This window comes from Rhinoderma darwinii, chromosome 2 (assembly GCF_050947455.1).
Source record: "Rhinoderma darwinii isolate aRhiDar2 chromosome 2, aRhiDar2.hap1, whole genome shotgun sequence".
NCBI classification, from domain to species: domain Eukaryota; kingdom Metazoa; phylum Chordata; class Amphibia; order Anura; family Rhinodermatidae; genus Rhinoderma; species Rhinoderma darwinii.
Window position 1 is genome coordinate 61,714,857 of NC_134688.1, and position 25,997 is coordinate 61,740,853.

The window sequence follows — 25,997 nt, forward strand, 5'->3', positions numbered from 1 at the left end:
CAGTATGGGGCACAATCTACAAGGAGCACTTAATATGGCACTAACTACGCTGGTATTTATGCTACCAGTAGTGGCTAGTAATAATGTGAGACATCACCTGCCTGTATACAAACAGATAATCAGAGAGAGATATACTGGCCACCATAGTAGTTGTCAGCCAAACTAGCGTAGAATTTTTTTTTGTTTATTTGTGTGCAGAAATTCTGGGAAGAAAGCCACGCCCCCATAACGCACCCACCATATAAGCCACACCCACCAAATACCCGCACCCTGGGGAAAAAATTCAAATGTTGACAACTACTATGGTGGCCAGTATATCTCTCTCTGGTTATCTGATTGTATAGAGCCAGGTGATGTCTCACATTATTACTAGCCACTACTGGTAGCGTAAAAACCAGCGTAGTTATCGCAACGGAATGTGCAGGTATCCTGTCCCAGCGTTATATAGACTGCAGGCCTAACATGGCCTATAACCTAGTGAATGTCAGAGCAGGTAGCTGGCTCCCTGCTCTGTCACAGTATTCAATTGTATCTGTGTCCAGAAAATGCAGATACAATTATATACGGAAGTTGCCAGTTCAAGTTGCTGGGACAGTAATTTGCCGGGATTGTCTCTGTAAATTCGGGACTGTTGCCAACTATGACAGTAGTGAACAGAGGATTGGAGCGAGGGGAGCTAAATAAATAGGGTCGTCTAGTCTGTGGTCAGAATTTTGTTTTTTTGGGGTCTGATTCATGTGGGTGTCTGGTATGGGGTGTGAATTTATTTATGGGGTTTGATGGCTCCATCCTGCATTTTCTACGTATGTGGCTGATAGTGTGTGGTACCATGGTACCAATGTCAAATCATGCTTCGATAATTTAAAAAAAAAAAATTAATTGTACGCAGAAATTGTGCTTTTTTTTTTTTTTTTAATCGTGACTAGTCCGGCAAGTGTGCCCTCACCCTAACTTTCGCATGGAGCTGGCAAATGTTTGCTATGGGGCCCTGCACGTTCTCGTTCCACCCATGATCGGCTGCAATATGTTGCTACAGAGATCTAAAACAGTAAAACCAGGATACTTTTCTACACCTTTAAATTCATGTTTATGTTTTCTACAGCTCGACATATCATAGGTCATGACAATATTAAGAACTCCGATTGACTTCTTAACACTATTGTGATTTATCTCTATTGGTCCCTAGAATTTAGAATAGAACAACAACTGCCCACAGTCAAGATGGCCACATATTTATTTTCGTCATTAGTCTGCGACGGATGTGGGGATACAGCGGCAAATGAAAGCGGAAATGGCGTAGTGACGTACATTGCAGCCGACGGAAGTGGGGACGTTGGTTTCACGTATTTCACCTCACGTGTAGCCGGCTGGATACCGAGTGCTATAATCGGCGTATCGCGGGTTTCGTGGTGACGAGTCCGGGATACAGGTGAGGAAGTGGTGGTGACTGGGTGTCCCCACCTGACGTGATGTCATCCTGCTGATACCATACACTGATACTACACATACACCGGGCAGCCGTCATTCACATGCATTATATAGGAGCCATGTACAGGAGAGCCTGAGACTGACCTGTAGTTATGAGTTGCACAACATCTTACTCTCTCCTAGTATTGTATAGCTTTGTGTATTTGTCGTTGAGGAGTTTGGAAAAGCTGGGTAATTATATCCCTATTGCCTGTCATTCCAGCTTTCCCTGAACGAGATCATCGCTGACCATAATGTTAATATCTTTACCAAGATAGGTCTGTTTGATTGCAGATTCCCTTTAAAGCCAAAGGGTGTGCACTTTTTAAAGGGATTTTCCAACTTAAAGAGACTCTGTCACCAGATTATAAGTGCCCTATCCCCTACATATTCTAATCAGCGCTGTAATGTAGAGAACACTGTTTTTTATTTTGAAAAATGATAATTTTTGAGGAAGTTATGCGCAACTTTAGATTTATGCTAATTTCTTAATGCCCAACTGGCATTTTAACTTTTGACCAAGTGGGCGTTGTAAAGAGAAGTGTATGACGCTGACCAATCAGTGTCATACACTTCTCTCCATTCATGTACTCCGCACATAGAGATCTCGTGAGATCAGGCTACTGCTGTCATTCACAGCGTGATATTGTGAGATCACGCTTGCTGTGCAGCTAATAAGTCCCACACAAACGTTACCGAAGTATCGGGATTGTGAATAGATTTCGCGTCCTGGCTGGAGGTGATGTCTATTCACTGTCAAGACACTTCAGTAAAGTTAATGTGGGTGTATGTGACAGCACAGCGTGATCTCGCTAGTTCACGCTGTACTGAGTATGAATGGAGAGAAGTGTATTACGCTGATTGGTCAGCGTCATACACTTCTCTTTACAATGCCCACTTGGTCAAAAGTTAAAAAACGCCCAGTTGGGCATTAAAGTCCTCAGCATAAATCTAAAATTGCTCATAACTTGCTCAAAAATGATTGTTTTTCAAAATAAAAAACAGTGTTATCTACATTACAGCGCTGATCAGATTATGTAGGAGGTAGGGCATTTATAATCTGGTGACAGTCTCTTTAAGACATCGATGACATCGCTGGGATATACCATCCATGTCCAATCAGTTTTCTGATAAGTGTCAGCAGCACTAAAAAAATGTACATTTACTATGATGGACCCCTGAAAAAAAATAGAGCCGAAAGGGTACGATGCTTCGCTAGCGCCGCTGCTACTGGGCTCTGGCGATCAGTTGGGATCGTAGAGGTTGGTGATCTGACATTGATGACCTATCTTTTTATATTATTATTTGAGTTCACTGAGATAACATATTGCCCTTCCCTGTCTCAATTTTTCAATTTCAAAATCAGCAGAATGAATGTTGACAGTAGTGAAGCCTTATACATTGTCCTTCCTGCAGGATCTGTCCAGTGTTTTAGGTTTATCACTGCAATGGCAGCTAAACAATAACCGTAATAACAAAAACCATGAAAAAGAATCCGAAAATGAATGCAAGAAGGAAATACACATTTACCGCCACACACTCACTTTCTCATACTCACTCATATTTTCTCTCTGTCGCGCTCGTCTGCTTTATATTTTTAAGTGTATTGGAAACTCTTGGGAAAAATCGGTACAATTCGCCATTCCTCGTGGAGAACAGCACCTGTAGACGCTGCAGGGTCCTGCACTAGTCTACAGGTTATACACCGGCTTTAGATTGTCATAACTATAGTCTACAGCTTGTGGATTTGTATATTTGTGGGTAACGTCAAAGAATTAGACGTTCCCATGACTGGTCAATCCAGAATACTTAGGCCTAGTTCTTGCTAAGTTTTTTTTACACGGAAACCGACGTGTTTTTTTTCCTGGAAAAAAATGCTTGTGGGAAAAAGAAGCGACATGCCCTATCTTCGGGCGTTTACGCCTCTGACCTCCCATTGACATCAATGGGAGGCAGAGAAAGTGTATTTTGTGGCGTTTTTGCTCGTGGCGCTCAATGGACGCGAGCGAAAAATGCAGCAAACGAAGTGCAGGCAGATCAAAATCTGGCTCAAAATTCCAAACGGAATTTTGAGGCAGAATTTTTTGCCTGCAAAAAACTGTGTGAACTCTGCCTTACTGACCGCTGCATAGATTGTGTAAATAACACTTTATTAGAGAATTTCTTTTTACGCCCCCGAATGTGTTATAAAGTGAACCTACCACTTTAAGGCCTTATTCACACGAGCGTGTCCGTTTTGCGCGCGCAAAAGCTCAGTGGGCATCTGTATATGGTGTGTGGCTGTGTGATTTTCGCGCAGCATACAGGGAGGTACCCGTGGCCAATAGAAGTCTATGGGCCCGTAATTACGGGAGTTTTTACGGTCGTGTGCACGGGGCCTAACACTACCTGACCTGGACCGTGTAAACGAGCGGCGATCAACGAGACGTCTCGTTGATCGGTGCTCGTTTGCGCCTTCCACAAGGAGCTATGTATGGGGACGAGCGATAGTTGCTATGATCGGTCGTCCCCATACATTTCCATCATTTCGGCAGCACATCTGTTTACATAGGGAGATGTGCTGCATAAACAATCACGGAACTGATCGGGAATGAGCTTTCATATGAACGCTCGTTTGCCTCAATATTGGCCCGTATATAAGAGCCTTAACACCGTTCTAGCGTCAGTATTTTGTACAGACCATAAAGCTCCTTTAAAGTGAGTCTGTCACCACTTTTGGGCGACCACTGCCAGATACTGTAGGTGTAGAAGAGACAAGTTTTATCATACCTATGTTGGCGCTAATAGTGCAAGCAACACAAGGAAAATGAACTTTTAATCCTCACACGCTATTTGCTTAGGAGATGTGAGGGTGGCCGTCTTCTCCACTGTAACCCCTGTGCTTTTGAGTGACAGATCTAGCAGCGTCCTGCGCCATAACGTGCTCTTGGCTAGAGCTGTAACTTCTGCAAAGGGGAGGGGCTAGAGAAAGGGTTACAGTAGAGAAGACGGACACTTCACATTATCGCCAAAATAGGTATGAAAACACAGAGGTACCAGAGCCGCTTGACAAATTAAAAGAACATAAGAACATGGGAGGGGTCTCAACAAAGAGTAGACTTAGGGGTATTACGGAAGGTTTGGGGAGGCTTGGAAAAAATGCCTACTGGTGGGAATACCTCTTTAAAGGGGTTGTCTTTATAGTAGTGATAAGGTGCTAGAAATGGGTTTCATGCTTGTTTAAAATATGGAAAGCACAGGAGCAGCTATAGCCCCTAGCTGTCCCATCCATATACCTGCTCCTGTGTAGCCACTCTCATCTACATAACTTTAACAGGGCTAGGCGGTATTCTATCGTCTGTATTACAGCTTCAAGACCCGGACCCTCTGCAGTTCAATTGAGCCGAACTTCAACATAGAACCCTAAGGCTGAGCTCGGTACACTTCAATTACAAAGGTTCTGGGTCTTGCATTCGAAATGCGGCTGCATTACGGCAGCCAGAATGATCCCTGAGGCTGTATTCAGACGAGTGTGCACAGTCTGTGATTAAGGCACGGATGGGCGCTGAGTGTCATCCACAGGCCGTCCACGATCACGGACCATGCACACAGAAGATGTACATTTATTTAAATGGGACCGGTCCTCATTTGCGGTCCCCACACGGTCCGTGTAAACCACGGTTTATTGGGGATGAATTGCGGACGCAAAAGCACGTTCGTGTGCATGAGGGCTTAGCATCTACTATCAATCATCAGTGAAAAACCAATCGCACTCGTGTGAAAACCGATTTTTATTTTCAGTTTTTCTTTCACTGACCCATTAACTTGAATAGGCAATTCCTAATGTGAGATTTGGACCAAACTAGTTCATGCACTGTCAGCTATGCATCCGGACGTGAACATCGCTCATCTGACTAGGCCATGGGATGCAATTCATGTCCACAATACATATTTTTCTCGCTATGTACAACACAGGCCCATATATACTTGTCTTATAAAGGGTGAACACTATGAGGACATGCATTGTAACAGTGTTTTGTATCGGGCCTTATTCACACGACCGTGTTTGGTCCTTGATATATAGATCGCATGTCGGCTGCATTTCCCGGAGCGAACACAGTTTAGGGTGCCGGGCTCCTAGCATCATCATCATCATCATTATGTATGACGCTGAGACACTGCCTCCCCGCGGGACTACTGTCCTGTACTGAAAACATGTTTTAGTACAGGACCGTTTTCCTGTGGGGAGGCAGGGACACCTAGCAACATACATAATGATGATGCTAGGAGCCGGCACCCTAAACGGTGTTCGGTCCGGGACATGCGGATCGTATATCGTGGACAGAACATGGTCGTATTAATAAGGCCTAAGTGTGAAAATCAACCTCTGCTCTCCTAATTTGAGTTTTGTTTTTTTCTTGAGGGTAGAAGAAATAAGATGTGTAAGTCGTTAATGGTCTCATGTGAATATCACGTTGCATTCAGGGTAATTTGACCTGTCCGTAGTAGCGTTGGCGCTGGAGTCTTGTGGTCGCTGCAGCTGTCTTCTCCTGAACTGTCACACACACATTAATAGTTCAGGCTGGTGAAATCTACTTCAAGATGCCGGTTTAAAGTTACCAGCTCGCGGCGTCTGCAGGAGATCAGACGGTCCTACTTGTTACCACGCAGATTTTCTATTTCATGTATGTAATTATTAGGGTATGTGCACACGGTAGCAGGCTTTTACGTCTGAAAAGACAGACTGTTTTCAGGAGAAAACAGCTGCCTCGTTTCAGACGTAAATGCTCCTCCTCGCATTTTGCGAGGCTTCTCTGACAGCCGTAAATTTTGAGCTGCTCTTCATTGAATTCAATGAAGAACGGCTCAAATTACGTCTGAACGAAGTGCCCTGCACTTCTTTTGACGAGGCTGTATTTTTACGCGTCGTCGTTTGACAGCTGTCAAACGACGACTCGTAACTGACAGGTCGTCTGCACAATACGTCGGCAAACCCATTCAAATGAATGGGCAGATGTTTGCCGACGTATTGTAGCCCTATTTTCAGGCGTAAAACGAGGCATAATACGCCTCGTTTACGTCTCAAAATAGGTCGTGTGAACCCAGCCTTAAGGTTTTGGCTACTGTATTGCTCCTGTCTTTAAAGGGGTTTTCTGGGAATTTAAAAAATTTGCCTAAAAGTGGGAAATGGGATAAATTTAAATTAGCAATTTTCACCTGTTGAATGCTCTTCTGGCCTTTGTCTACTTGTCCTGCTGTGATGACGTCGCCTACATCCACATGACCGCTGCAGCCAATCACTGGCCTTAGAAATCTCATGCCGTACATGCAAGCAGCAGTCACGTGGATGTACGGCATCACCTTAAACATTGAACTTTTTTCTTTAACAACACAAAGGTGTACATAGTCTTTAAAGGTTGTTTTTTTTTGGATAATGGTACATATGTGTGTCTATTACTGGCTAAGTACTTCTATTTGATGTATCTGGAGACTTTAATCATTTTAATAACTTGTTCCACTCGCTTGTCTTTCAGGGTTCTCTGACATGTCCTAAGCGGTGCTGACAGGTTACATGTGCTATGACAAAAATTTGTCAATGGGTCACCACAATGGCTGCCAAGACTCCAGGATCTACAGTGTCATTGGTTGAACAAGGGTCATTTTTAGATAAGCCCTCACTTCTCATGGTGGGGTACATGGGAAAAGTCAGTGAAACTTTTTTTTTTTCATTTAGAAAATTTTTCAAATATTTTTTACCTGCGCATATGTTTTTAATGTTCTATTTTTTTTTGTGTTTTCTCTTCCACGGAAATCTTTAAAAAAAAAAAGGCGAAAGATGACCACAAAAGTAAACCTTACATTTGGTGGCTTACATCTTTGTATGATCCAATGGTTTTATTGTCTAAAGTTGTCTCGTTTTAATGCAATCACCAGTGTTTTTATGTACATGATCTTTGTGTGTATTTTTGTATATTACTGACTTCACCAAAATGTTCATTCCTAAAAGAAAAAAGTAAAATTCATTGGGCACCACATTATAAATAAAATGCGTACGTTAGCCACATTTCTATTGCCCCCTCCCTGAGCTTTTAGGGCAAGCATATTAGTTATTTACTTTCTTACTAAGGGTGACACGTGGACGATTTTCTGAAATGTTCGCTATTTTGATTGGTGTGGATCCGAGCACAGAGACCCTCACGGATTGCTAAAACTAAGTGGCAGAAGCGCTTAAGTGAGCCATTGTGCTTCTTTGTTTCTGAGCGGCTTTCATCCGAAAGCCGAGCAAGTGGTGTACAGGCTCAATAGAAATTCTATGAGCCTGTAAAACGCCTGCTCTGTTTTATGAGGAAATCAGATCAGAAACCGATCAGCACCCACCCGAGCGCTTCTTCTGCTTCATATTCGCGATCATTGGGGGTTTCAGTGCTCGGACCTCCACCGATCAAAACTTCTGACATGTCACTATGACCTTTGAAATGTTTAGTTATCCTTTAACAATAGGTCTATGGTAATGAAAACGTTTGGTTCTCAGTGCTCGGACCCCCACCAATCCAAACTTCTGACATGTCACTATGACATGTCAGAAGTTTGTCAAACGTTTAGCTTCACTTTAAGGGCTCATTCACACTGACACGGAGCCTGCACGGCTATGTGCAAACCTTGTATGGGTACTTTTGTGCATAGCCTACAGGCTCTGTCCTATTTCATGTGTATGGAGATATTCTCCCTTAGAAACAAGGGTGCTAGCGTTGAATACCTCTGTATATATGGAGTACAATGGAGCATGCACCGTTTTTTGGATGCCTCCGTATGAAGGCAAATGGATATACAGCAGAGGGCTCCTGCATTCCTATGGAAACCCCAATATGGCTCTGTACAAAACAGAGCAATAATCGGCCAAGTGTCTGAGCCCTAACTCCGATTTAAAAGCCAAAGGGTCATAGTGCTTGGTAAAGGGCAGCGAGCCACTTCATTCTAGGGATTGGTATGGATCCCCCCACCAAGCTTAGCTCCTGTCAATTACAGCTCAGATTTGTAGATAGAAGTGGTGGCACATTTAAAGCTCAATTGAGACATAATAAGGAATATTGGTTATTTGGCTTCCAAGAGTTATCCAGCCCTAAACCCCATCACCCATCACAGCGATGAACATTACCTCTTATACGTGAAAAATACATCTGTTATGGTAGCGCCACCTAAGTATATCTTTTTACTGGTAGTTCCACAATTTAACATGGCTGTAATTTACAAGGGTGTTCAAACATTAGGAAATTAAAATGTTAATCTGATTCCAGCTCTTTTTCTGAGGTCCGTTCAAGAAAGAAAGTAGCATTCTGGTTGCTATGGACAATTACTTCATTATATTATTTTTCTTTGCTTTAATGTTGATAGATCTTCACAATGGCTTTTCTAATAATTGTGATGAACGGTAGTTTTGATAACTTCTCTTATAGGCAAATAATCATGTTATTAGAAAAGAAAGAAGTGGCATTTGTGTTAGAATTGATTGAACCTTATACGTTTTCTACACTGCTAGGACCCTCATAGCATTGATTCACCCCATGATGGATTGTGCCCGGTGTGCAAGACCAAGGGCCAAGCACAGGCTCTCAAGACGTACCGCATCAACTTTACTCAGTCAATATTCCTCTGTAGTAACCCACAGGTATGGGTATATTTGTTACAACTAGCAGTTACAAAAAAACAAATACAATTCCAAAGATGTGTTCAACTTTCTTTTATTTTTTTTCTCCATTTAGTGTATTTATCCATTGGGATATGCTCCCTTGGATAACGTAATTGCAAAAACTGCTGACCTTAAGAAGAATAGCAGCCCAAGTAAGAAGAAAAAGCGCAACATCTCCGACATGTCACCAACTCCACTCCCATGTGAGAAGAGACAGAGAATGGATCTTCCAGTCTTTGACTCTTATACTGTTCAGGCTGATCTATGTCCATCTGCATCTGGTTTTCCAGAACTGGAATGTGAAACAAGTTCACCAACAAGATTACAACGTGATCAGATGGAGTCCACAGATTCTCAGATGCAAAATGTATCAGGAACTACTAACTCTTTCAGTAGTTCTGCTTTAGGAGACGAGTATAGATTTCCAATTCTGCCTACAGGATCTCGTAGATATGCACATGGTCAACCTGATGGATTGCCTGCTGTAGAGAATGGCCATCAAGAAGTATTACAGAATGGACATCTAGAAATAATGGACACTTTAAATAATGGTTCTCTTCTCCACCCACCAGAGAATAGCCTGATACCAAACCTGGTAGATAAAGTGCAGGTAAAACCAACTTCAGATAAGGAAACTACTGAATCTTTAAACGAAGAACTTATGCTGAATGGTGTTGCATTCAGCGGAGATAGTATGCACTCATATAACTTTTCACCTTCACCTATGTTGAAGCTCGAGTGTGAAGCGAAGGAAAATTCCTCTATAGAAGGGTCTGTCCCCCCAAACTATATTGACGCTCTGTCAGATCTAGAAAAAACTTTTTCCATGGACTCTGGGTTACCGCAGACTTGTTTGAATGAATCTCCACTGTTTCAACATGCACAGCCTAAAGAACAAATTGAAAACATGGATGATTTGCTAGATGGAGATGTTGAATCTTTTTCATGTAACAAAAAGGCTTCTCTTTTAATTCAGGAAAGTCCTACAGAAATAATTAGAAATACAGTCCCTGAATTGCAACATGAAAAGTCTGATCAACAAATTTACCTAAGCTCCTTACCTGAGAGATCTCCTCCAATGTGTCCAGGGGCGGCTGTACAAGAGAACAGCTTTGGTAGTGTAGATTTATCGGAATCTCTTAAGTTGATTCATCAATCTTGTGAATTGACAACCTCTCAATCTCTAGAAGATGTGTTACAAGAGTGTCCAGCAGAACAACGTTCCTTCACAGTGGAGAAGACACTGGCTTCCACAAATGCTGTGGCGGAGGTTATTGAGAAAAGTCAGGCTACCTTGCCATCGTGCGAGTTGAAGTGTCAACCTGAGAGTTTGTCAAAAGACAACTTGGATACACCTTTGGATTTGACATCCTGTAAAACCGTTTCTCTCGTGCCAGACAGGTCTATGATAAGCCCACCATCAATACCATGTCCCAATTTGTCATTGATACAAGAGCTAGTGCATAACAGCCAGAAAACTAATTATGAAGAACACAATCCCTCTAATTCTTTACGGGATGTTCAGCCTGAGTACCAAGTTGAAGAAAAAGCTTTCAAGAATACTGGTGGCAGGTCAACTACTACAACGCCTCCTGTAAAAGACAAGGCCTATACGGACGCTGCAGCGATATCTTTACCAGGCAATCCGTTGTCCGAGACATTTGACGGGACTCATCCCGATCAGAATGACATGGCTACTCCAGATGACCCATCACAGGATAATCAACCTGTTTGCCTTCCAGACAATTGTCCCATGGAGAAAGTGTGTGAATCTCCTGTCACTTCAGCTTCTATTATGAAAGATGGCTGTATTGCACACACAGATTCCAAATCTCTAAACAAAATTTCATTGCCGGGTCCTCAAATCTTGTTACAGGACTGCATGAAGTGTCATTGTAAAATGAATATGTCGTCTCAGAGTTTGCAGAATACAGAGACACAAGATAAAAATGTTGCAAATGAAGTTGCCAATTCCTTGCTTGGGGTTACAGCTAAAGTATCGGCACAGTCAGACAGTCTTACGAATAGTATTACTTTTGCTACTGTCGAAAACACTGCATCCTCCCCACCAATAGAATCTGAATCACCGTTATCCAAGCAGAATAAAGACTTTTATGAAAACACAATTTTACCTGACTTGTTGCTGGACATTCAGCTTGAACACCGAATGGAAGATCATTTACTGACATCCCCCAATACTGCATGTGATGCTACAGTGTGCATGACTCCATCAGACATGGAAGTAGTGACACAAAAGGTTTTGCAGAATGGACAGGTCAAAGAGTGTCTTAATCTAATGGAAACCGATGCAATGGAAATATTGAGTGACCATATTGAAGATGACAGCAAATTGTCAGATACGGGCTCTTTGGAAACCTCGTTTAACAGTGAAGGATTGGCTGATGATAGTGATGAAGCCATGGAAGCCAAAAACGATGGTCCAGCACGAGTTGATAAAGCACCTGCAGCTAAAAGATTGAAACCTGCGGAAAGACGTCTACAATGGAAGAACAAACATTCCTTATGCTGGTTAGATTGCATACTATCAGCCTTGGTCCAGTCGGAGACTCTAATCTATTTTGTTGCAGAGGGTCATCATATAAGAAAGGAGTCCGTCATTCACAATCTCTTTACAAGATATAATGAAGCCACTACAATGTTTATACAGAGTCTTAAGAAACGGAAAACCGGTAGGTGTTTTAAATTTTTATTTTTTTTTAATTTATTTTTTAGTTTCCAGAGACTCTGTCGCCAGATTATAAGTGCCCTATCTCCTACATAATCTGATCGCCGCTGTAATGTAGATAAGTGGTTTTTATTTTGAAAAACGATAATTTTTGAGCAAGTTATGAACAATGTTAGATTTATGCTAATTCGTTTCTTAATGCCCAACTGGGCGTTTTTTAACTTTTGACCAAGTGGGCGTTGTAAAGAGAAGTGTATGATGCTGACCAATCAGCGTCATACACTTCTCTCCATTCATGTCCATCTGTATTCACAGCACAGCATGCTCTCGCGAGATCATGCTGTGCTGTCACATACACCCACATTAACTTTACTGAAGATTCTTGAGAGTGAATAGACATCACCTCCAGTCAGGATGCGATGTCTATTCACACTCCAGACATTTCGGTAAGGTTTCTGAGGGACATACACACATGGCACAGCTTAATCTCACGAGATCGTGCTGTGTAAGTCCCACAGAAACTTTACCAAAGTGTCGGGAGTGTGAATAGACATCGCATCCTGGCTGGAGGTGATGTCTATTCACTCTCAAGAATCTTCAGTAAAGTTAATGTGGGTGTATGTGACAGCACAGCATGATCTCGCGAGAGCATGCTGTGCTGTGAATACAGATGGACATGAATGGAGAGAAGTGTATGACGCTGATTGGTAAGGGTCATACACTTCTCTTTACAACGCCCACTTGCTCAAAAGTAAACAAACGCCCAGTTGGGCATTAAGAAATAATTCGCATAAATCTAACACTGATCACCATTCACATCAACATGCACATATATACACAACTGCCTCTATTTAAGCCAGGTAGGCAAAGGATAGTGAATTGGATCTTCACAGTCGGGCATGTTTATCAAAGTACTTACGCCAAAATGCGGCTCGGTCTGAGTCCTTTTGCTTAGTAATGATTTTTCGATATTTGTTAAAAGTGGGCATGGCTTGCAAGTCGCACACTGCAACATGTTTCGTAAATGGTTCTGCCACTTTTAGGCACGGTACAACCTACATAAAGCAACAGTAGCTCAGTATTACACTGCATGCACCTGGCTGAGGTGTATAACTTTACAATAAAATGTCATTAACGCATTCCTCTTAGCGGTAAGTCTGTATAAGTAAATATCCCCTTATGTAGCTGTCTAAAGGCTGAACAAGGCCAGAGCGCAGACCGTGGTCTTCCTGCTTTGCCTGCAAAAGGAGACGCAACTGACGTCTGGATGAAATAGTGCAATAGGTGCCAGGGGGGTTGGAGAGGTTTGTGTCTTTTTGTTGGCTGGAACCTATATGTTGCATATTGTCTTCTCTTAACCAGTAAATAATCAAATGCTTATATGGATACAACCTAATCACCCGTTCTTCTTTTCAGATAAGCGACCAAGGCATGAGAAGCGTCTGAATGAGGCCAGAATAGGCGTCTTTGAAAAACTGAAGCCTTTTTTGAAGTGCAAATTGGGTATGTACTGCTCCAGAGTGGACTTGAAAATTTGCTAACTACGTACGTACAATTAAAGTGGACTGATTGCCAACAGATCACTGATTTATCTTTGTTAGTGTTCACTACTTAAATTCTTTATTTTCTAAGCTAATCCATAGACTGCCCCTAACCTACTTCTAACTTATGTGGGTTCAGTCACCGCCCGTGGACATTATACCTGTGGCCACTAAACTTTTTTTGGTAATGTGTTGAATCATAAAACTCATTTATTAGAGCTGTTGAACGGTTTACCAACATCTTAACGTGGATCTATCACTGACAAATTTGTTGTGAGCTGTAGATTCCCACAAGATGTTCTTAAGTAGAATTACTGAGACCCAACCACCACCCACCCAAAAAATGAAGCATTTGGGAGCGCCAAACTATAATTTCTCAACACAAGTGGTGTAGAGGAAAGGGCTCATAGATCTAGTGCAAAGTAGCTGAAAATGTAAACAATATTTTAACCAATCATTATGGTGCCATCACATCCTTGCTTCTTTCATCTATGGTAGGGGGCAAGTGATTAGATGATAGCGGTGGAACCGAGTAGTAAGAGAAGATTTCTGCTGCAGCAAGCCTAAACCAAAGTCCTGCCCCTTTTTAAAAAAAAAAAAATTGCTTCACGTGCACTAGCACTGGAGAGTTGAGGCAAAATGAATGCTTTCTGGTATATCACTTAGACTTGTCTATGGATCACAGTGGCAGAACAAGCTCAAGAAGGTGAAGGGGTAGATGTTTCGAGATGATTCTTATTTTGTTTCTTGTTTCCTTCTCCCTTTAAAAACAGCTTGCCTGTAGTTTGAAGTGGACTTTTCCAATGTTCGTTTACCTTGATGGTGGATTGCAATGGAAAAAAGTGTAAGGCTACATTCACACGAGCGTGACAGATTTACACGCGTAAAAAACGTGCCTAAATCTGTCCGTGTGCGTTGCGTTTTTGCATCCGTGTGCTTTGCGTGTGGCATGTGTTTTTCACGCATCTGAAAGCACTTTTTTTTTTTTTTGCAATGTAATTGGTGCGTGAAACACGGACAGCACACGGATGTGCTGTCCGTGGTTTTCATTCACCCATTGACTTCAATGGGCGGCTAGGTGCGTAAGAACGCACTAATATAGGACATGCAGCGAGTTTACCGCAACGGACACTCGCTGCATGAAAACTCACGCATGTGTGAATAGCCCCATTGAATTAAATGGGTCCGTGTGCTGTGCGTTGTTTTAACGCACAGCACACGGACGAGAATCACGCTCGTCTGAATGAGCCCTAATTGTTTCCCAGAAGTCCCATTATAGTGTTAGGGTGTATTTACAAAAATGGTGCCGTTTGCCACGATGTGGAAGATCATGCCAAAACCGGATCAAAAATGACTCCTATAAATAAACCCTAAGGTATAAAGCTATGATTTTGTTCTTACCACGCAGGATAGTCCTGCTTTTAGGCCATGTATATTTGCTTACGTATCATTGATATTTATTTTTTGCTACTTTGAGGCTAAAAGGGGTTGTGCGTGGACCAAAAATGATTAGCAGTTTAGTCCCTGCCGTATGTGAGTACACTCCCTAATACACATTCCGGTCCCCTATCGCGCGGATTCTGAGATTTTCATAGATTCTTATAGCGCTGCCGGGGGAGCGGAAGTCTAGCTGCACAGCCGTCTGTGATGACGATATGACTCTAAGTCATGTGACTGGCCCACGCTGTACTCTTATGTAGTGAAGCGCGTACCTAAGCGTACAGTCACGTGACCAAGAGTCATATCGTCCTCAAGGAAGGCTGTGCAACTAGACTTCCGCTCCCCCGCCAGCGCTACGAAAGTCTCAGACCGGCATGTATATTAGCAAGTGTGTTCGTATACTTCTAATAATTTTTGGTCCCCATATAACCCCTTTAATCCTAGGGAGACTTTTTTTTCTTTCAAAAAACGTTATTATGTTGAGGTTACGTGCCACTTTAGACTAAATCTGTGCACCAAAAAAAAACAGCATAAGATGAGATTTCCAAAACCCTGCATTGCATAATAAAACCTTTATAACTACTGAGGGTAGTTTTAGGACTTATTTAATATAAGAATATATTCGCCAAGATTAGAGATCACGTTTTTAACCCGTTCAGCACTAGGAGCCCATCTGTCACATTGGTTTAAAACTTTCATGTGCAGTTTATTTTTAATTAGGTGGCACCCCTTCATTGCAGGTGTCTGAGAAGTGACTTAACGTTTTTGGACTTAATGGACTGCGCTCTAGTGTAAGTAGAATAACAGCTGCAAGGTACGCATATTGGCTCTACCCTGTCAAATAAGCCGTGCTGGGTTAAGTTCTCAGCAATTAAAAATAAATAGTGTCCCTGCAAAACAGTAGGATTACTTATACTGATGTCTCAGTACTCGTATTCATGTTACATGGGTGCTGCCCTTGTGCCTGCTGGAAGTCTATACAGTAGGTGCCTTAGAGCAATAAAAGGGATTCTTCATATGTGATAAAATGGACACTTAACATTTTTCTTTATAAAGCATCCAGGCAATACATAGGAGTAGGCTCATCCATCCATGCATGCGGCTGCAAGTACTCTCTCAACGTAAACAGGCTTATCCTTGCAGCCCCAGTTCCAGCTCTCTACTCCCACCCATACATTTAGTAGCAACTCCATATATTAAAGTGTGAGCAATTTGTGCAACTCTTGATTAATACACTATTATCTCCTTGCTTATACATTTTGTCTCAGGCAGGAGTGACACTTTAATGTCATAACTCAGGGTTTTCCCAAAGTGTAGACCCCCCCCCCCCCCCATATTATTTAAAGACAGAATCTGTATAGGCATCACGAGATCTGAGCAACACCTAGTGACCCTTCCAGTGTTGCAATCAGGCATCTGCCCCAAGGTCTCTACTTACATATAAAATGTACTTAATGTGCCGCCTTCTGGTGCTGAATGGGTTAAGTGCACAGTATGAAATAAAGAAATATATATTTTTTGCAGTCTATCTCCAACTTTTTGTATCTTTTTCCCCCAACAGGAAACAAAGACAGCCCGGTGTTTGCGTTTCCTTTACTACTTAAGCTGGACCCAGAGACTGAAAGACTTTTTCTGCATTCGTTTATGTGGCAATTTAAGTGTGAGGCCTGTGGATATAGCTACCAGCAGAGGTAAGGGCAAGGGGGCAACATTACAGACCTCCCACTGGTTACTTTACAATTCAAGTATGCAAAGTAGCTCTCCTCCAGAAGGGAGCATACTTTTTTCCCCAGGAAGCGTTCCACTGAGGAAGAAGAATCCGTACCTTCCAAGAGCTGTGCAATCTAAAGGGAAAGTATCGCCTATGTTTTCTTCCTTAATTAAAACCAGAAAGATAATTTATTTTTCTATTTTCTTTTACATGATTATGGGGGCAGCCATCTTTCTTGAGCTGCTGTTAATAGCATATAGCGCTATGCTTTATATCAGCTACATAGACTGAAGTAACATGTGAACAAGAGGGGGCCCATTGACTTCTTTGGAAGAGTTTTCTAGGCATGCTCTGTGTCCTTGTGCAGGAAGGGATAGGAGGGGAGCTGTGTCCATTACCTTTTGTCAATGGTGGACCCTGCATTATAGATGGATGGATGTTACCTGTCAGTGTAATCCTGCAGGTGATGACTGCTGATAAGTGATCTCTACAGAACAGGAAGGGTCAGTGTATTGTGAGGCTCAGTGGCCAGAGTGAAAACTGCAAGATTTTAGTAATCTTTTTTTTTTTTCTTTTTTTTACGGAGATAATATAAAAAAATCAACAATAATTCTTAATAGACATTACCTCCAACCAGGACGGGATGTGTATTCAGAATCCTGACACTTTTCTCTAACGTTTGTGGTTGATTTACAGCACAGCAGGCGTAGTCTCGATGTAAATGACATTTTGCAGCGTAATCTCGTGAGATTACACCTGCTCTGCTGTAAATCAACCACAAACGTTTGTGAAAAGTGTCAGGATTCTGAATACACATCCCGTCCTGGTTGGAGGTAATGTCTATTCATTGTCAGGACACTTGAGTAACTGCACATAGTAAACCTGCGTTGTTCACTATGTGCAGAATAAATGAATGGGGAGAAGTCTATGACGCTGATTGGTCAGCGTCATACACTCCTCTCCACAACGCCCACTTGGTCAAAAAGTAAAACACGCCCAGTTGGGCATTAAGAAACTCATTAGCATAAAGCTAATATAGGTCATAACTCGTATGATCGTATTTCTAAATAAAAAACACTGCTGTAATCTACATTACAGCGCCGATCTCATCGTGTACAATATAGGCCACTTATAATGTGGTGGTCTTTAAAACTGTGTGGCTACAATGGCCTCACATCTGCACCATCTGGAAACACCCTTAGTCTATTTTTGTTGTAATGTAGTGTTTGGTTTTTTGTTTTCTCAAACACGGAGTTATATTTTAATTACATGCAATATATAGTTTTAGCCATACTATTTTTTTATTTATTTTATATTTATTATTTTTGTAGATGCGAAAACACATTGACTACGTTCACAAAGGTACTACCAGAGTGGCGTCCTCTGAATGCTGTACACGTAGGGCCGTGCAACAAATGCCAGAATGCTGAACAAAAGCGGTCACTGGTTCTGGAAAAGTAAGATATTTGGCCCTTAATATGGATTTATACAATATTCTAAAGATTTATTCAATATTTTTCAATCGTTTGTCCGATGTATATTTTGGTGCTCTAATATTGGACTGCATGGGACTGTGTGACCTGCTGCCTTGCATATTGGCCCTTAACTAATTGGTTACCTTAATATTGTTAGTAATAACTCTTTAGCTCACGTTGTGGTTGACCTTTTTTATTTTTATATTTTTTTTTTATACACACAGCTCTCTGCTTGTTATCTAGGAAGAAGCCATCACCATACAAGCAGAGTGTTCAGCCCTTCCTGCTCTGGGTTTCTCTCCTCTAGCTATTAGTGGCTATAGTGAATATACCTTCTCAGATTTACATCTTATGGAAAGGCAAGGAGAGTTTCATGCTCTTATAGGCTATGTACACCTTTTGAAATCGTTTTTTTTCTTTTTTAATAAAATTGTGCATCACTGTGTTTTGTGCAGCTTTTGAAGTAGTTTTTATTAATTACTTTTACTTTTTGAGAAATAGCTGCTTTGTATCCTGTATAAAGAGCGCTGAAACCTGTATCCGTCAGGTTAGCGGCACTGATGAGTTCAGTGTCAGATGTGATCAGTAACGGCTTTATCCTACGCTAAGTTCATAACTTAGACGTGATCGATTACTGGTGGATCTGATGCACAGGACGGCTAACACTGCACTCGTCAGTGCCGCTCACCTGACGGATTCAGGTCTCCCCGTGCATGATACAGCTGCTCTGTATACAGAATACAAAGCAGCTTTATCTCAAATTAATTTTTAATTAATACTTTCTAAATACTTTGAAATATTATTTTTTTTTTTAAATACTTAAAGATGTACATAGCCTTTAAGGGTTTATTCACGCACTGCAGATTTGTTGTAGGAATTTCTCAATGGGGCCTTCAGAAATACATGCACATGTTGCAGAAACAACCCCATTCAGATGTATGGAACTGATTATTACTTGCAGACATTTCTGCAACAAATCTGCCTTGTGTGAATATATACAAAAAAAAATTGGGACATAGAATGTAATTAAAACCACAGAAAAGGCCATACTCACAGATTAGGTGGTGGGTAAAATACCCGTTCCAAACAGGACGCAACCAGGTCAGAGAATGCTGTTGATGGGAAGTGCCCAGGTGTGTTTAAATAATGATAGCCACTCCCACTAACCTTGAGGGGAGTGGTGTGTTGGGCATGGAAGTAAATGTGTAATAATAATAAATAAATAATAAAGTACTGTGTATAGTGCACATGTGAGGTATAGGGGACATGACTAAGTGTAGTGTGTAGAAATCAGGGCTGTGAGTGAAACAAAAAAAGTGAGTGTAGAGTGTAAAACATGGAGGCATAGTGTTTGGATAGTGAGGCACAGCATATATCGCCGAATAGCAGCCTATTTATAGCGCCCATACTGTAAGAGCGGGCTGCCCTGCATGCAGTGCCAAACATCCGCACACCAGGCTATCCCAGCATCATAAGACCCGGGCGCGTCCTGAAAAAAAGTATGTACAATGTAAGTAACCATGAAAAAACATGGGGTATTAGTTGTTGTTTTGGCCAAAAAAACGCAAGCTCGCAATCCACGTCACGGATCCCCACACTTGCGAGTCCCTACCTAGAACTTTTCGTTCCAAAATCTAAGATATACAAAAAAAAATTGGGACATAGAATGTAATTAAAACCACAGAAAAGGCCATACTCACAGATTAGGTGGTGGGTAAAATACCCGTTCCAAACAGGACGCAACCAGGTCAGAGAATGCTGTTGATGGGAAGTGCCCAGGTGTGTTTAAATAATGATAGCCACTCCCACTTACCTTGAGGGGAGTGGTGTGTTGGGCATGGAAGTAAATGTGTAATAATAATAAATAAATAATGAAGTACTGTGTATAGTGCACATGTGAGGTATAGGGGACATGACTAAGTGTAGTGTGTAGAAATCAGGGCTGTGAGTGAAACAAAAAAAGTGAGTGTAGAGTGTAAAACATGGAGGCATAGTGTTTGGATAGTGAGGCACAGCATATATCGCCGAATAGCAGCCTATTTATAGCGCCCATACTGTAAGAGAGCGGGCTGCCCTGCATGCAGTGCCAAACATCCGCACACCAGGCTATCCCAGCATCATAATACCCTAACCTGCGTGAGCATGCCCTGTGTATAATGACCGCAGTCTTTATTGCACGTAAATGTGATCCTGAGTGGTTGGGCAATGCTAACTGATGAATACTGATTTACATCGGGTCTTTGGGGGGGTCTTTCCTCTAGAAGTATAACATTGTCATGGCTGGAATCTTACCTGAACCTTACCTTATCAGTGCATATTCTATATTCTTTTTTTCTTGTAGGCTGAATTCAATATTCATGGTTCACTTTGTGGAAGGGTTGCCCAGCAGTGATCTGAATGATTATGCATTTCAATTTAAAGGACATTCATATGAAGTAAAGACGGTAATTAAGTATCGGAATAAGCACTTCTCTACTTGGATATCAAATAGTGATGGTGAGCATCAGAGCTATATAATATATATTCAGTCCAACAAAAGAAAACGGTAAATCTGTCTTTTCACAGTCCAAATCATGTATAGGTGTTAATGCACGTATACGGATTAATACTGACCATATCAGACGATCTACAGACACGTCTGTTTTCATTTTCTATAAATTTTACGTCTTATTCAGACGAGCGTGTCAGTTTTGCATCCGCAAAATAAGGAGCGTATTTTCTGCGTTTTAGTTCCGTGTGGCATCAGTGGGTTTTCCATGTGGCATCAGTTTTTCACACACCTTCGTGTTTCTATGCTTTCTGGTTTTATATATTTTCTCTGCATTCCTTTAGGAAATGATGTGTGAAAAACGGACAGCACGCAGATCTCATCCTTTTGCTATCAGTGTTTTTTACGCACCCATAGACTTCAAGGGCGACGTGGTCTGCAAAAACAGACCAAAATAGGACATTCCGTGAGTTTCATGCAACGGACACGCCGCGTGAAAAAATCCGTGTGAATGTCCCTATTGATTTGCATGGGTCAGTGTGCTGGCCGTTATTTAAACGGACAGCACACGGACGTAAAATATGGTCGTCTGAATAAGGCCTTATGATTGTACATCAGAGTTCTAAGAAATGGTTCTCCAGAATTGTTATTTTAAAGGGAATTTAACTTGCTGACATGTCTATTTTAGTACAGTTGACAGGTACTCCTTAATTGATTTGGGTAGGAATGATTGTCAAAAATTTACCTTTTGATGTTTTCTTAAAGATTGATGGTTTTAATTTGCCCTCTAGGTACCTGGCTTGAATCGGATGACCTTAGAGGCTCATTCTGCAGAAGACACCAGAAATTTAGGGTGCGAAGTAACGACATTCATATTGTTATTTGGGAGAGTACTATAGTAAAGACTTTTGAGGATAATTTGCAAATTGGTGCAGCAGAGCAAGATTCAGAATTGACTTCAACAAATATATCTATGTCTTCTCAAGATCAGAGCTTGTGTTCAGTGGGGGCTGCTGAGCTCTCCCAACAGGTTACTCCTACCGCGCAGTCTGATGCTTTAAACGTATCAAATCCACTTGCAGGAATGGAAGACTATGCTGATGATGACGTCATAACACTGACGCTAGTTGAAGTACCCCTCGATGTGAATGGCCGTCCTATTGAGACACTTACTGAGCTTCAGCCAACTAATACTTGTGCCTCTCACGTGGTAGAAACTCAAGGGGTAGATACCCACACTGCTCAACTTGAGATGCCAACTAATCCTCAGCTTGAAGGCCAACAGCACTGTACATTTACCTCACCCATCGCCACAGGCTCGAATTCTGAGGCTGTTATCCTTAAGGATTGTAGCGTTCTGCTAAGTCCTTTGAAACGAAGCTGCTTAAAGCCAGCTGTCGAAGCCATTGCTACCAGCACACCCGCTCAACAACCCTATAACCCCAGGAGGAGCGTAGTTGGAAACTGGATGACTAGATTGATCAACAAAGATGATTCTATTTTAAGTTTAGACCCCCTCGGGGCAAATAAGAGACTTGTAACGCTCAAAACTTGTCCTCCGCTGAAGGTAACAGATTCAACCAGTGCTTCCAAGAAGGCTCAGAGCTTTAATGGCTTTCAAGGCAGAGGCATGAATAAAACTGATGGAAATATATTGGATGCTAAAATATCAAACGCTGCATGTAAGCCATCCTTTTATGTTCCGAAAGAGAAAGGTACACCAGTAGCTAAAACATTGACAACACCTGCAGCTACACGTTTTAAGATACCTGGGAGCAATGGTCTAGATTCTGGCAACGTGTTGTCAAGGGAAGGGAGCTCATCCAATGAGGATAAAATTCGGAAACTGAGACTGAAGTTATTGAAAAAGTTGAAGGCTAAGAAACATGAGCTGGCCTCCTTAGAACGGTTGGCAAAAACGCAGCAGAGCGGCCCTTTTGGTGTCAAGGCTAATGGCGTTCCTCAGGGTGGTTTTAATCGGAAGGAGCACCTCCGGGGCTTTTTACAGGAGCTTCAGGAACAAATAGACAATGTTGATAATGAATCTGTTTGCACTATGAGCTCCAGCACTTCTATATGCAGTAGTCCCGGGGATGCGGAGTTCTTCACAGAGCTTTTATCACCCTCCCCTGTTAACCAACCAAGCGACAGCAGGTATCTGGAGATGTTGGCTGATGGCTGTGGAATAGCAGCAGCGGGTCAGTCACACCAGGTAAAGGACCATCAGTTGTCCAAGGAGAGAGGTGTCTTGCAGTCTACCTCAGGAAGTAATTCCTGCCCTACGACCAGCACACTAAACCATTCTAATACAGATGAATCTTTAAATCTCATGTCAAATTCTACTTTATCAATTCTGAATGAGGACAATGATTATTTTCATTTTGATGATTATTTCTAGGCTATTGTTTTGTTAGCCAATTCAGACTTTTAAGGTCCGGTTACAGTGCAATTTTGTTGATGTTTTTTTGTTTTTTCTTAAGGTTTTTCTATAAAACCAAAATGTGTCCTAAACAGGTGGAAGTTATGGAGGAACTTAAAGGGGTTTTCCATTTTCTCACAACTGATGACCTATCCGCTAGATAGATCGGTACATGTCCGACCCCCGGACCCCGCACCACTCCGGCTGCCTCCGGACGATGTTGCCGGAAGCAGATGGCTCCGGTCAAAGAATAGCGGCAGAGCTGCTGTTCTGCCGAACGGCCGCTATGCAGTGGTCGGAGCCATCTGCTTCTGGCTCCAACTACTGCATCCCGTTCCAAACGTCCGGTGCACGTAGGCAGACGGAGTTGCGGATCGGTGCAGGTTCTGGATGTCTGGCATGCGCCGATCATATACTGATGACGTATCTGGTGGATAGGTCATCAGTTTTCAGAAAGTGGTCAACCCCTTTTAATGTTAGGGCCCTGTGGTAACATTTGGCCACTTGTGAGCCACGGTAAAATTGCAGCATTACCGTGACTTGCCTACGACCTTCATGTTTCCTTAGGAGAGAAAAAGCTGCGGGTGACCCAGGTTTGAAGTCTTGCAATTGTCACAACTTTTACCCTTAAAGGGATACATTGAGGTTCTGGCCGATGCAGCATAATGTAAAATAAGAACCTTTGAAAACAATGTGCACTATATGCAAATGACCTGCAAAGAGTCATTGAGTTGGTGCCACTCCTTGCTGGTCCCCCTGCTGGCTTGATTGACTTCCCACAGTCTGACATACATCATTACAAGCCACCCCTGACAGCATTTGTAGCGTGGAAAGGTGAAGCCGTGGCCAGCACACCTTGCTCTACTGCGCATGTGCAGGATGTCACCGGAGCTGTCTTGTGATGGGGAGAGGTCAGGGTGACTTACAGGTCATTTGCAAGTAACGCGCACAGTATCCGAAGTTCTTTATCTGCATTATGTGGCATCGGACAGATTACAAAAGGCCATCATTGTTAACCTTTTACCGTTCTGGATAACGGGTGCCTAAATACTCCTGACCTGATGTACCTTAAAAAGGGAACCGAAGTGATTCTACTGTGAAGCTTATTGGCTATCAAAGAAAATAAAAATTTTATGTTGAGATATTGGAATCGAGCATCTTATGGTTTGACAGACTGCATAAAACATAACCGGAAATATTTACTGGTCTATAGTTACTGGTAATACTTAAAGCACTTGATGATCAGAAGTGGCAGAAATGGATAAAACTATCCCACGGTCTATGAGCGCCATGGATGGATGTGTATGGAAGTGGCAGCATTTTAGTGTTTTGTTTTTTTATTTGTTTGTTTTATATTTATTTTCACAGCGTGACTTCAACCCATTGGTGCTGGATGGATATGTTCAGTAGCGGCTCTAGATGGTTACTTTTCACCTACACAACTATGCAGTCAAAAACAAATTCCACATATATAATAAAATTACATTTTGACATTTGATTGTACAGCCTCGGTATTATGTACATTAAATATTTCCCCTTCATTCATTGAGGCTTGGTCTATACATTTCCTGACGACTTGAAACTATTAGGCCTCATGCACACGACCGTAGCCGTGTGCACGGCCGTGATTTTCAGGTCGGCCAGCTGCGGACTGTCAGCCGCAGGCCGCCCGCACATGCACATGGCCGCGGCCATTGTTTTCAATGAGCCCGGACCGCAGAACCGGGCCGTAATAAGACATGCCCGTTCTTTCTGCGGTCCGGGCTCCCGGGCCGTGCACGGACCGCAAAAACTATGGTCGTGTGCACGGCCCCATAGAAAAGAATGGGGCCGCAATTCTCCCGTGGATTTTCGGGGGAATTGCGGCCGCAAAAACACGGTCGTGTGCATGAGGCCTTACTTTTTAGTTTGTTTTTTTTTTGTTTAAAAGCAAAGGTCTGCTATATTAATGTGTAAAGTTATTAATGTCTTTGTTTTATTGTAAAAATTTGTCAATTTGGAAAAAAACCGTTTTTGAATATCGAAGTTGTTGCTCTTTATGCAGAACCAACAAAGTTGAAATAAAATGTTGATCAGCATAAGCCTGGATTAAATTACTTTCATTAATTTCCGCAAATTCTAAATGAGTTAGGTTCTCTTCAGACTAGTGTCATGGCTTCTGCTCATAACTGCCGTGACTGATCTGTTTCACATGTATACTGACGCACCCTATTCACTTAAATGTGTTCTGGTGTTTTCGATGGCAAAAATAGTGCAGGATGCAGTAAACATACTGGAAAAATTTACAAAAGTCCCGAATGTTGGTGTGAACAGGGCCTTAAAAGGAAGTTTTAGAAGTTTTCAAAAGCTAAACCTTTACTGTCAGACTGTTTTGATATACTTTATACATGGCCGTGTCAGTTAGGTAACCAACCAAGATCTCAGGTCCACATGTGTATAATTGTTTCCTTTCTATAAAACCCCTATATATAGGCATGCCTGGCCTGATGGGAAAGATTTACCCATATACTTCCTACTCATCCCTCTATTAGGATAGATTCACACAGGCGTTGCGCATCTCGGACGTGAAAAACTGCGGTTTACCCTTTCATCTATGACAGCACCCCTGGAGAGACATCCCATTTGCTGGAGAGGAAGCCTGACCATATAAAAAAAGGACATCCCTCTCCACACACCGTCAAGTTTCATGCCCTCCAGATGGGATTGTCCTGTGGATCAAGACATACTCTCCAGGATTGCAGACTCTCCAGCAGGTACTCACCTGTGTTGCTGGAGGTTTTATGAGGGTATAAGCTTCTTCGGGAGCATCCTGTAGTCTGGGGCTGGTATCTCCCTCCTCTCCCGTTCACCACTTCCCTCTATGGAGGTGGTAGATTCCCACCGCAGGTGGGGGTCTCTGGGGGGGGGGGGGGGGGCTCTCCTGTGGTCTGGCCTGGCTCCGGGTTACAGGCAGAGAGCCAGGACTCCTGACCCAGCGTTCCGCTGCACAACAGTGACCACTTCCTGGCCCGCGGCGCACGTCTCTTCCGGTGGGAATGACGCGCGGACGTCCCAGGAAGCGGTTCTCCGGCGGCCCATGTGGGGAGGAGGAGCTACAGCCAATC

The 25,997-nt window shown here is 42.4% G+C and overlaps 1 protein-coding gene across 2 annotated transcripts; it reads left to right on the top strand.

Moving 5' to 3' along the window:
* The first annotated feature begins 1,325 nt into the window (after positions 1-1,325).
* USPL1 (ubiquitin specific peptidase like 1) lies at positions 1,326-24,033 on the top strand. 2 transcript variants are annotated; one of them, XM_075851685.1, is made up of 9 exons: positions 1,326-1,429; positions 6,981-7,151; positions 8,984-9,112; positions 9,207-11,823; positions 13,236-13,322; positions 16,362-16,491; positions 17,843-17,968; positions 20,328-20,482; positions 21,266-24,033. In XM_075851685.1, exons 2-9 carry the CDS (start codon positions 7,026-7,028, stop codon positions 22,870-22,872), a joined length of 4,977 nt encoding a protein of 1,658 aa, XP_075707800.1. In that variant the 5' UTR covers positions 1,326-1,429; positions 6,981-7,025; the 3' UTR covers positions 22,873-24,033. The 2 variants fall into 2 exon arrangements, with proteins under 2 accessions (XP_075707800.1, XP_075707801.1); XM_075851686.1 differs by lacking the exon at positions 1,326-1,429 and having other exon boundaries at positions 2,502-7,151.
* Positions 24,034-25,997: the final 1,964 nt, after the last annotated feature.

Coding starts and splice junctions, on each gene's coding strand:
- USPL1 (XM_075851685.1), top strand. CDS start 7,026: ATGACAAAAATTTGTCAATGGGTCACCACAATGGCTGCCAAGACTCCA. Junction 16,492..17,842: donor GGATATAGCTACCAGCAGAG/GTAAGGGCAAGG, acceptor TTATTTTTGTAG/ATGCGAAAACACATTGACTA. Junction 20,483..21,265: donor TTGGATATCAAATAGTGATG/GTGAGCATCAGA, acceptor TTTGCCCTCTAG/GTACCTGGCTTGAATCGGAT.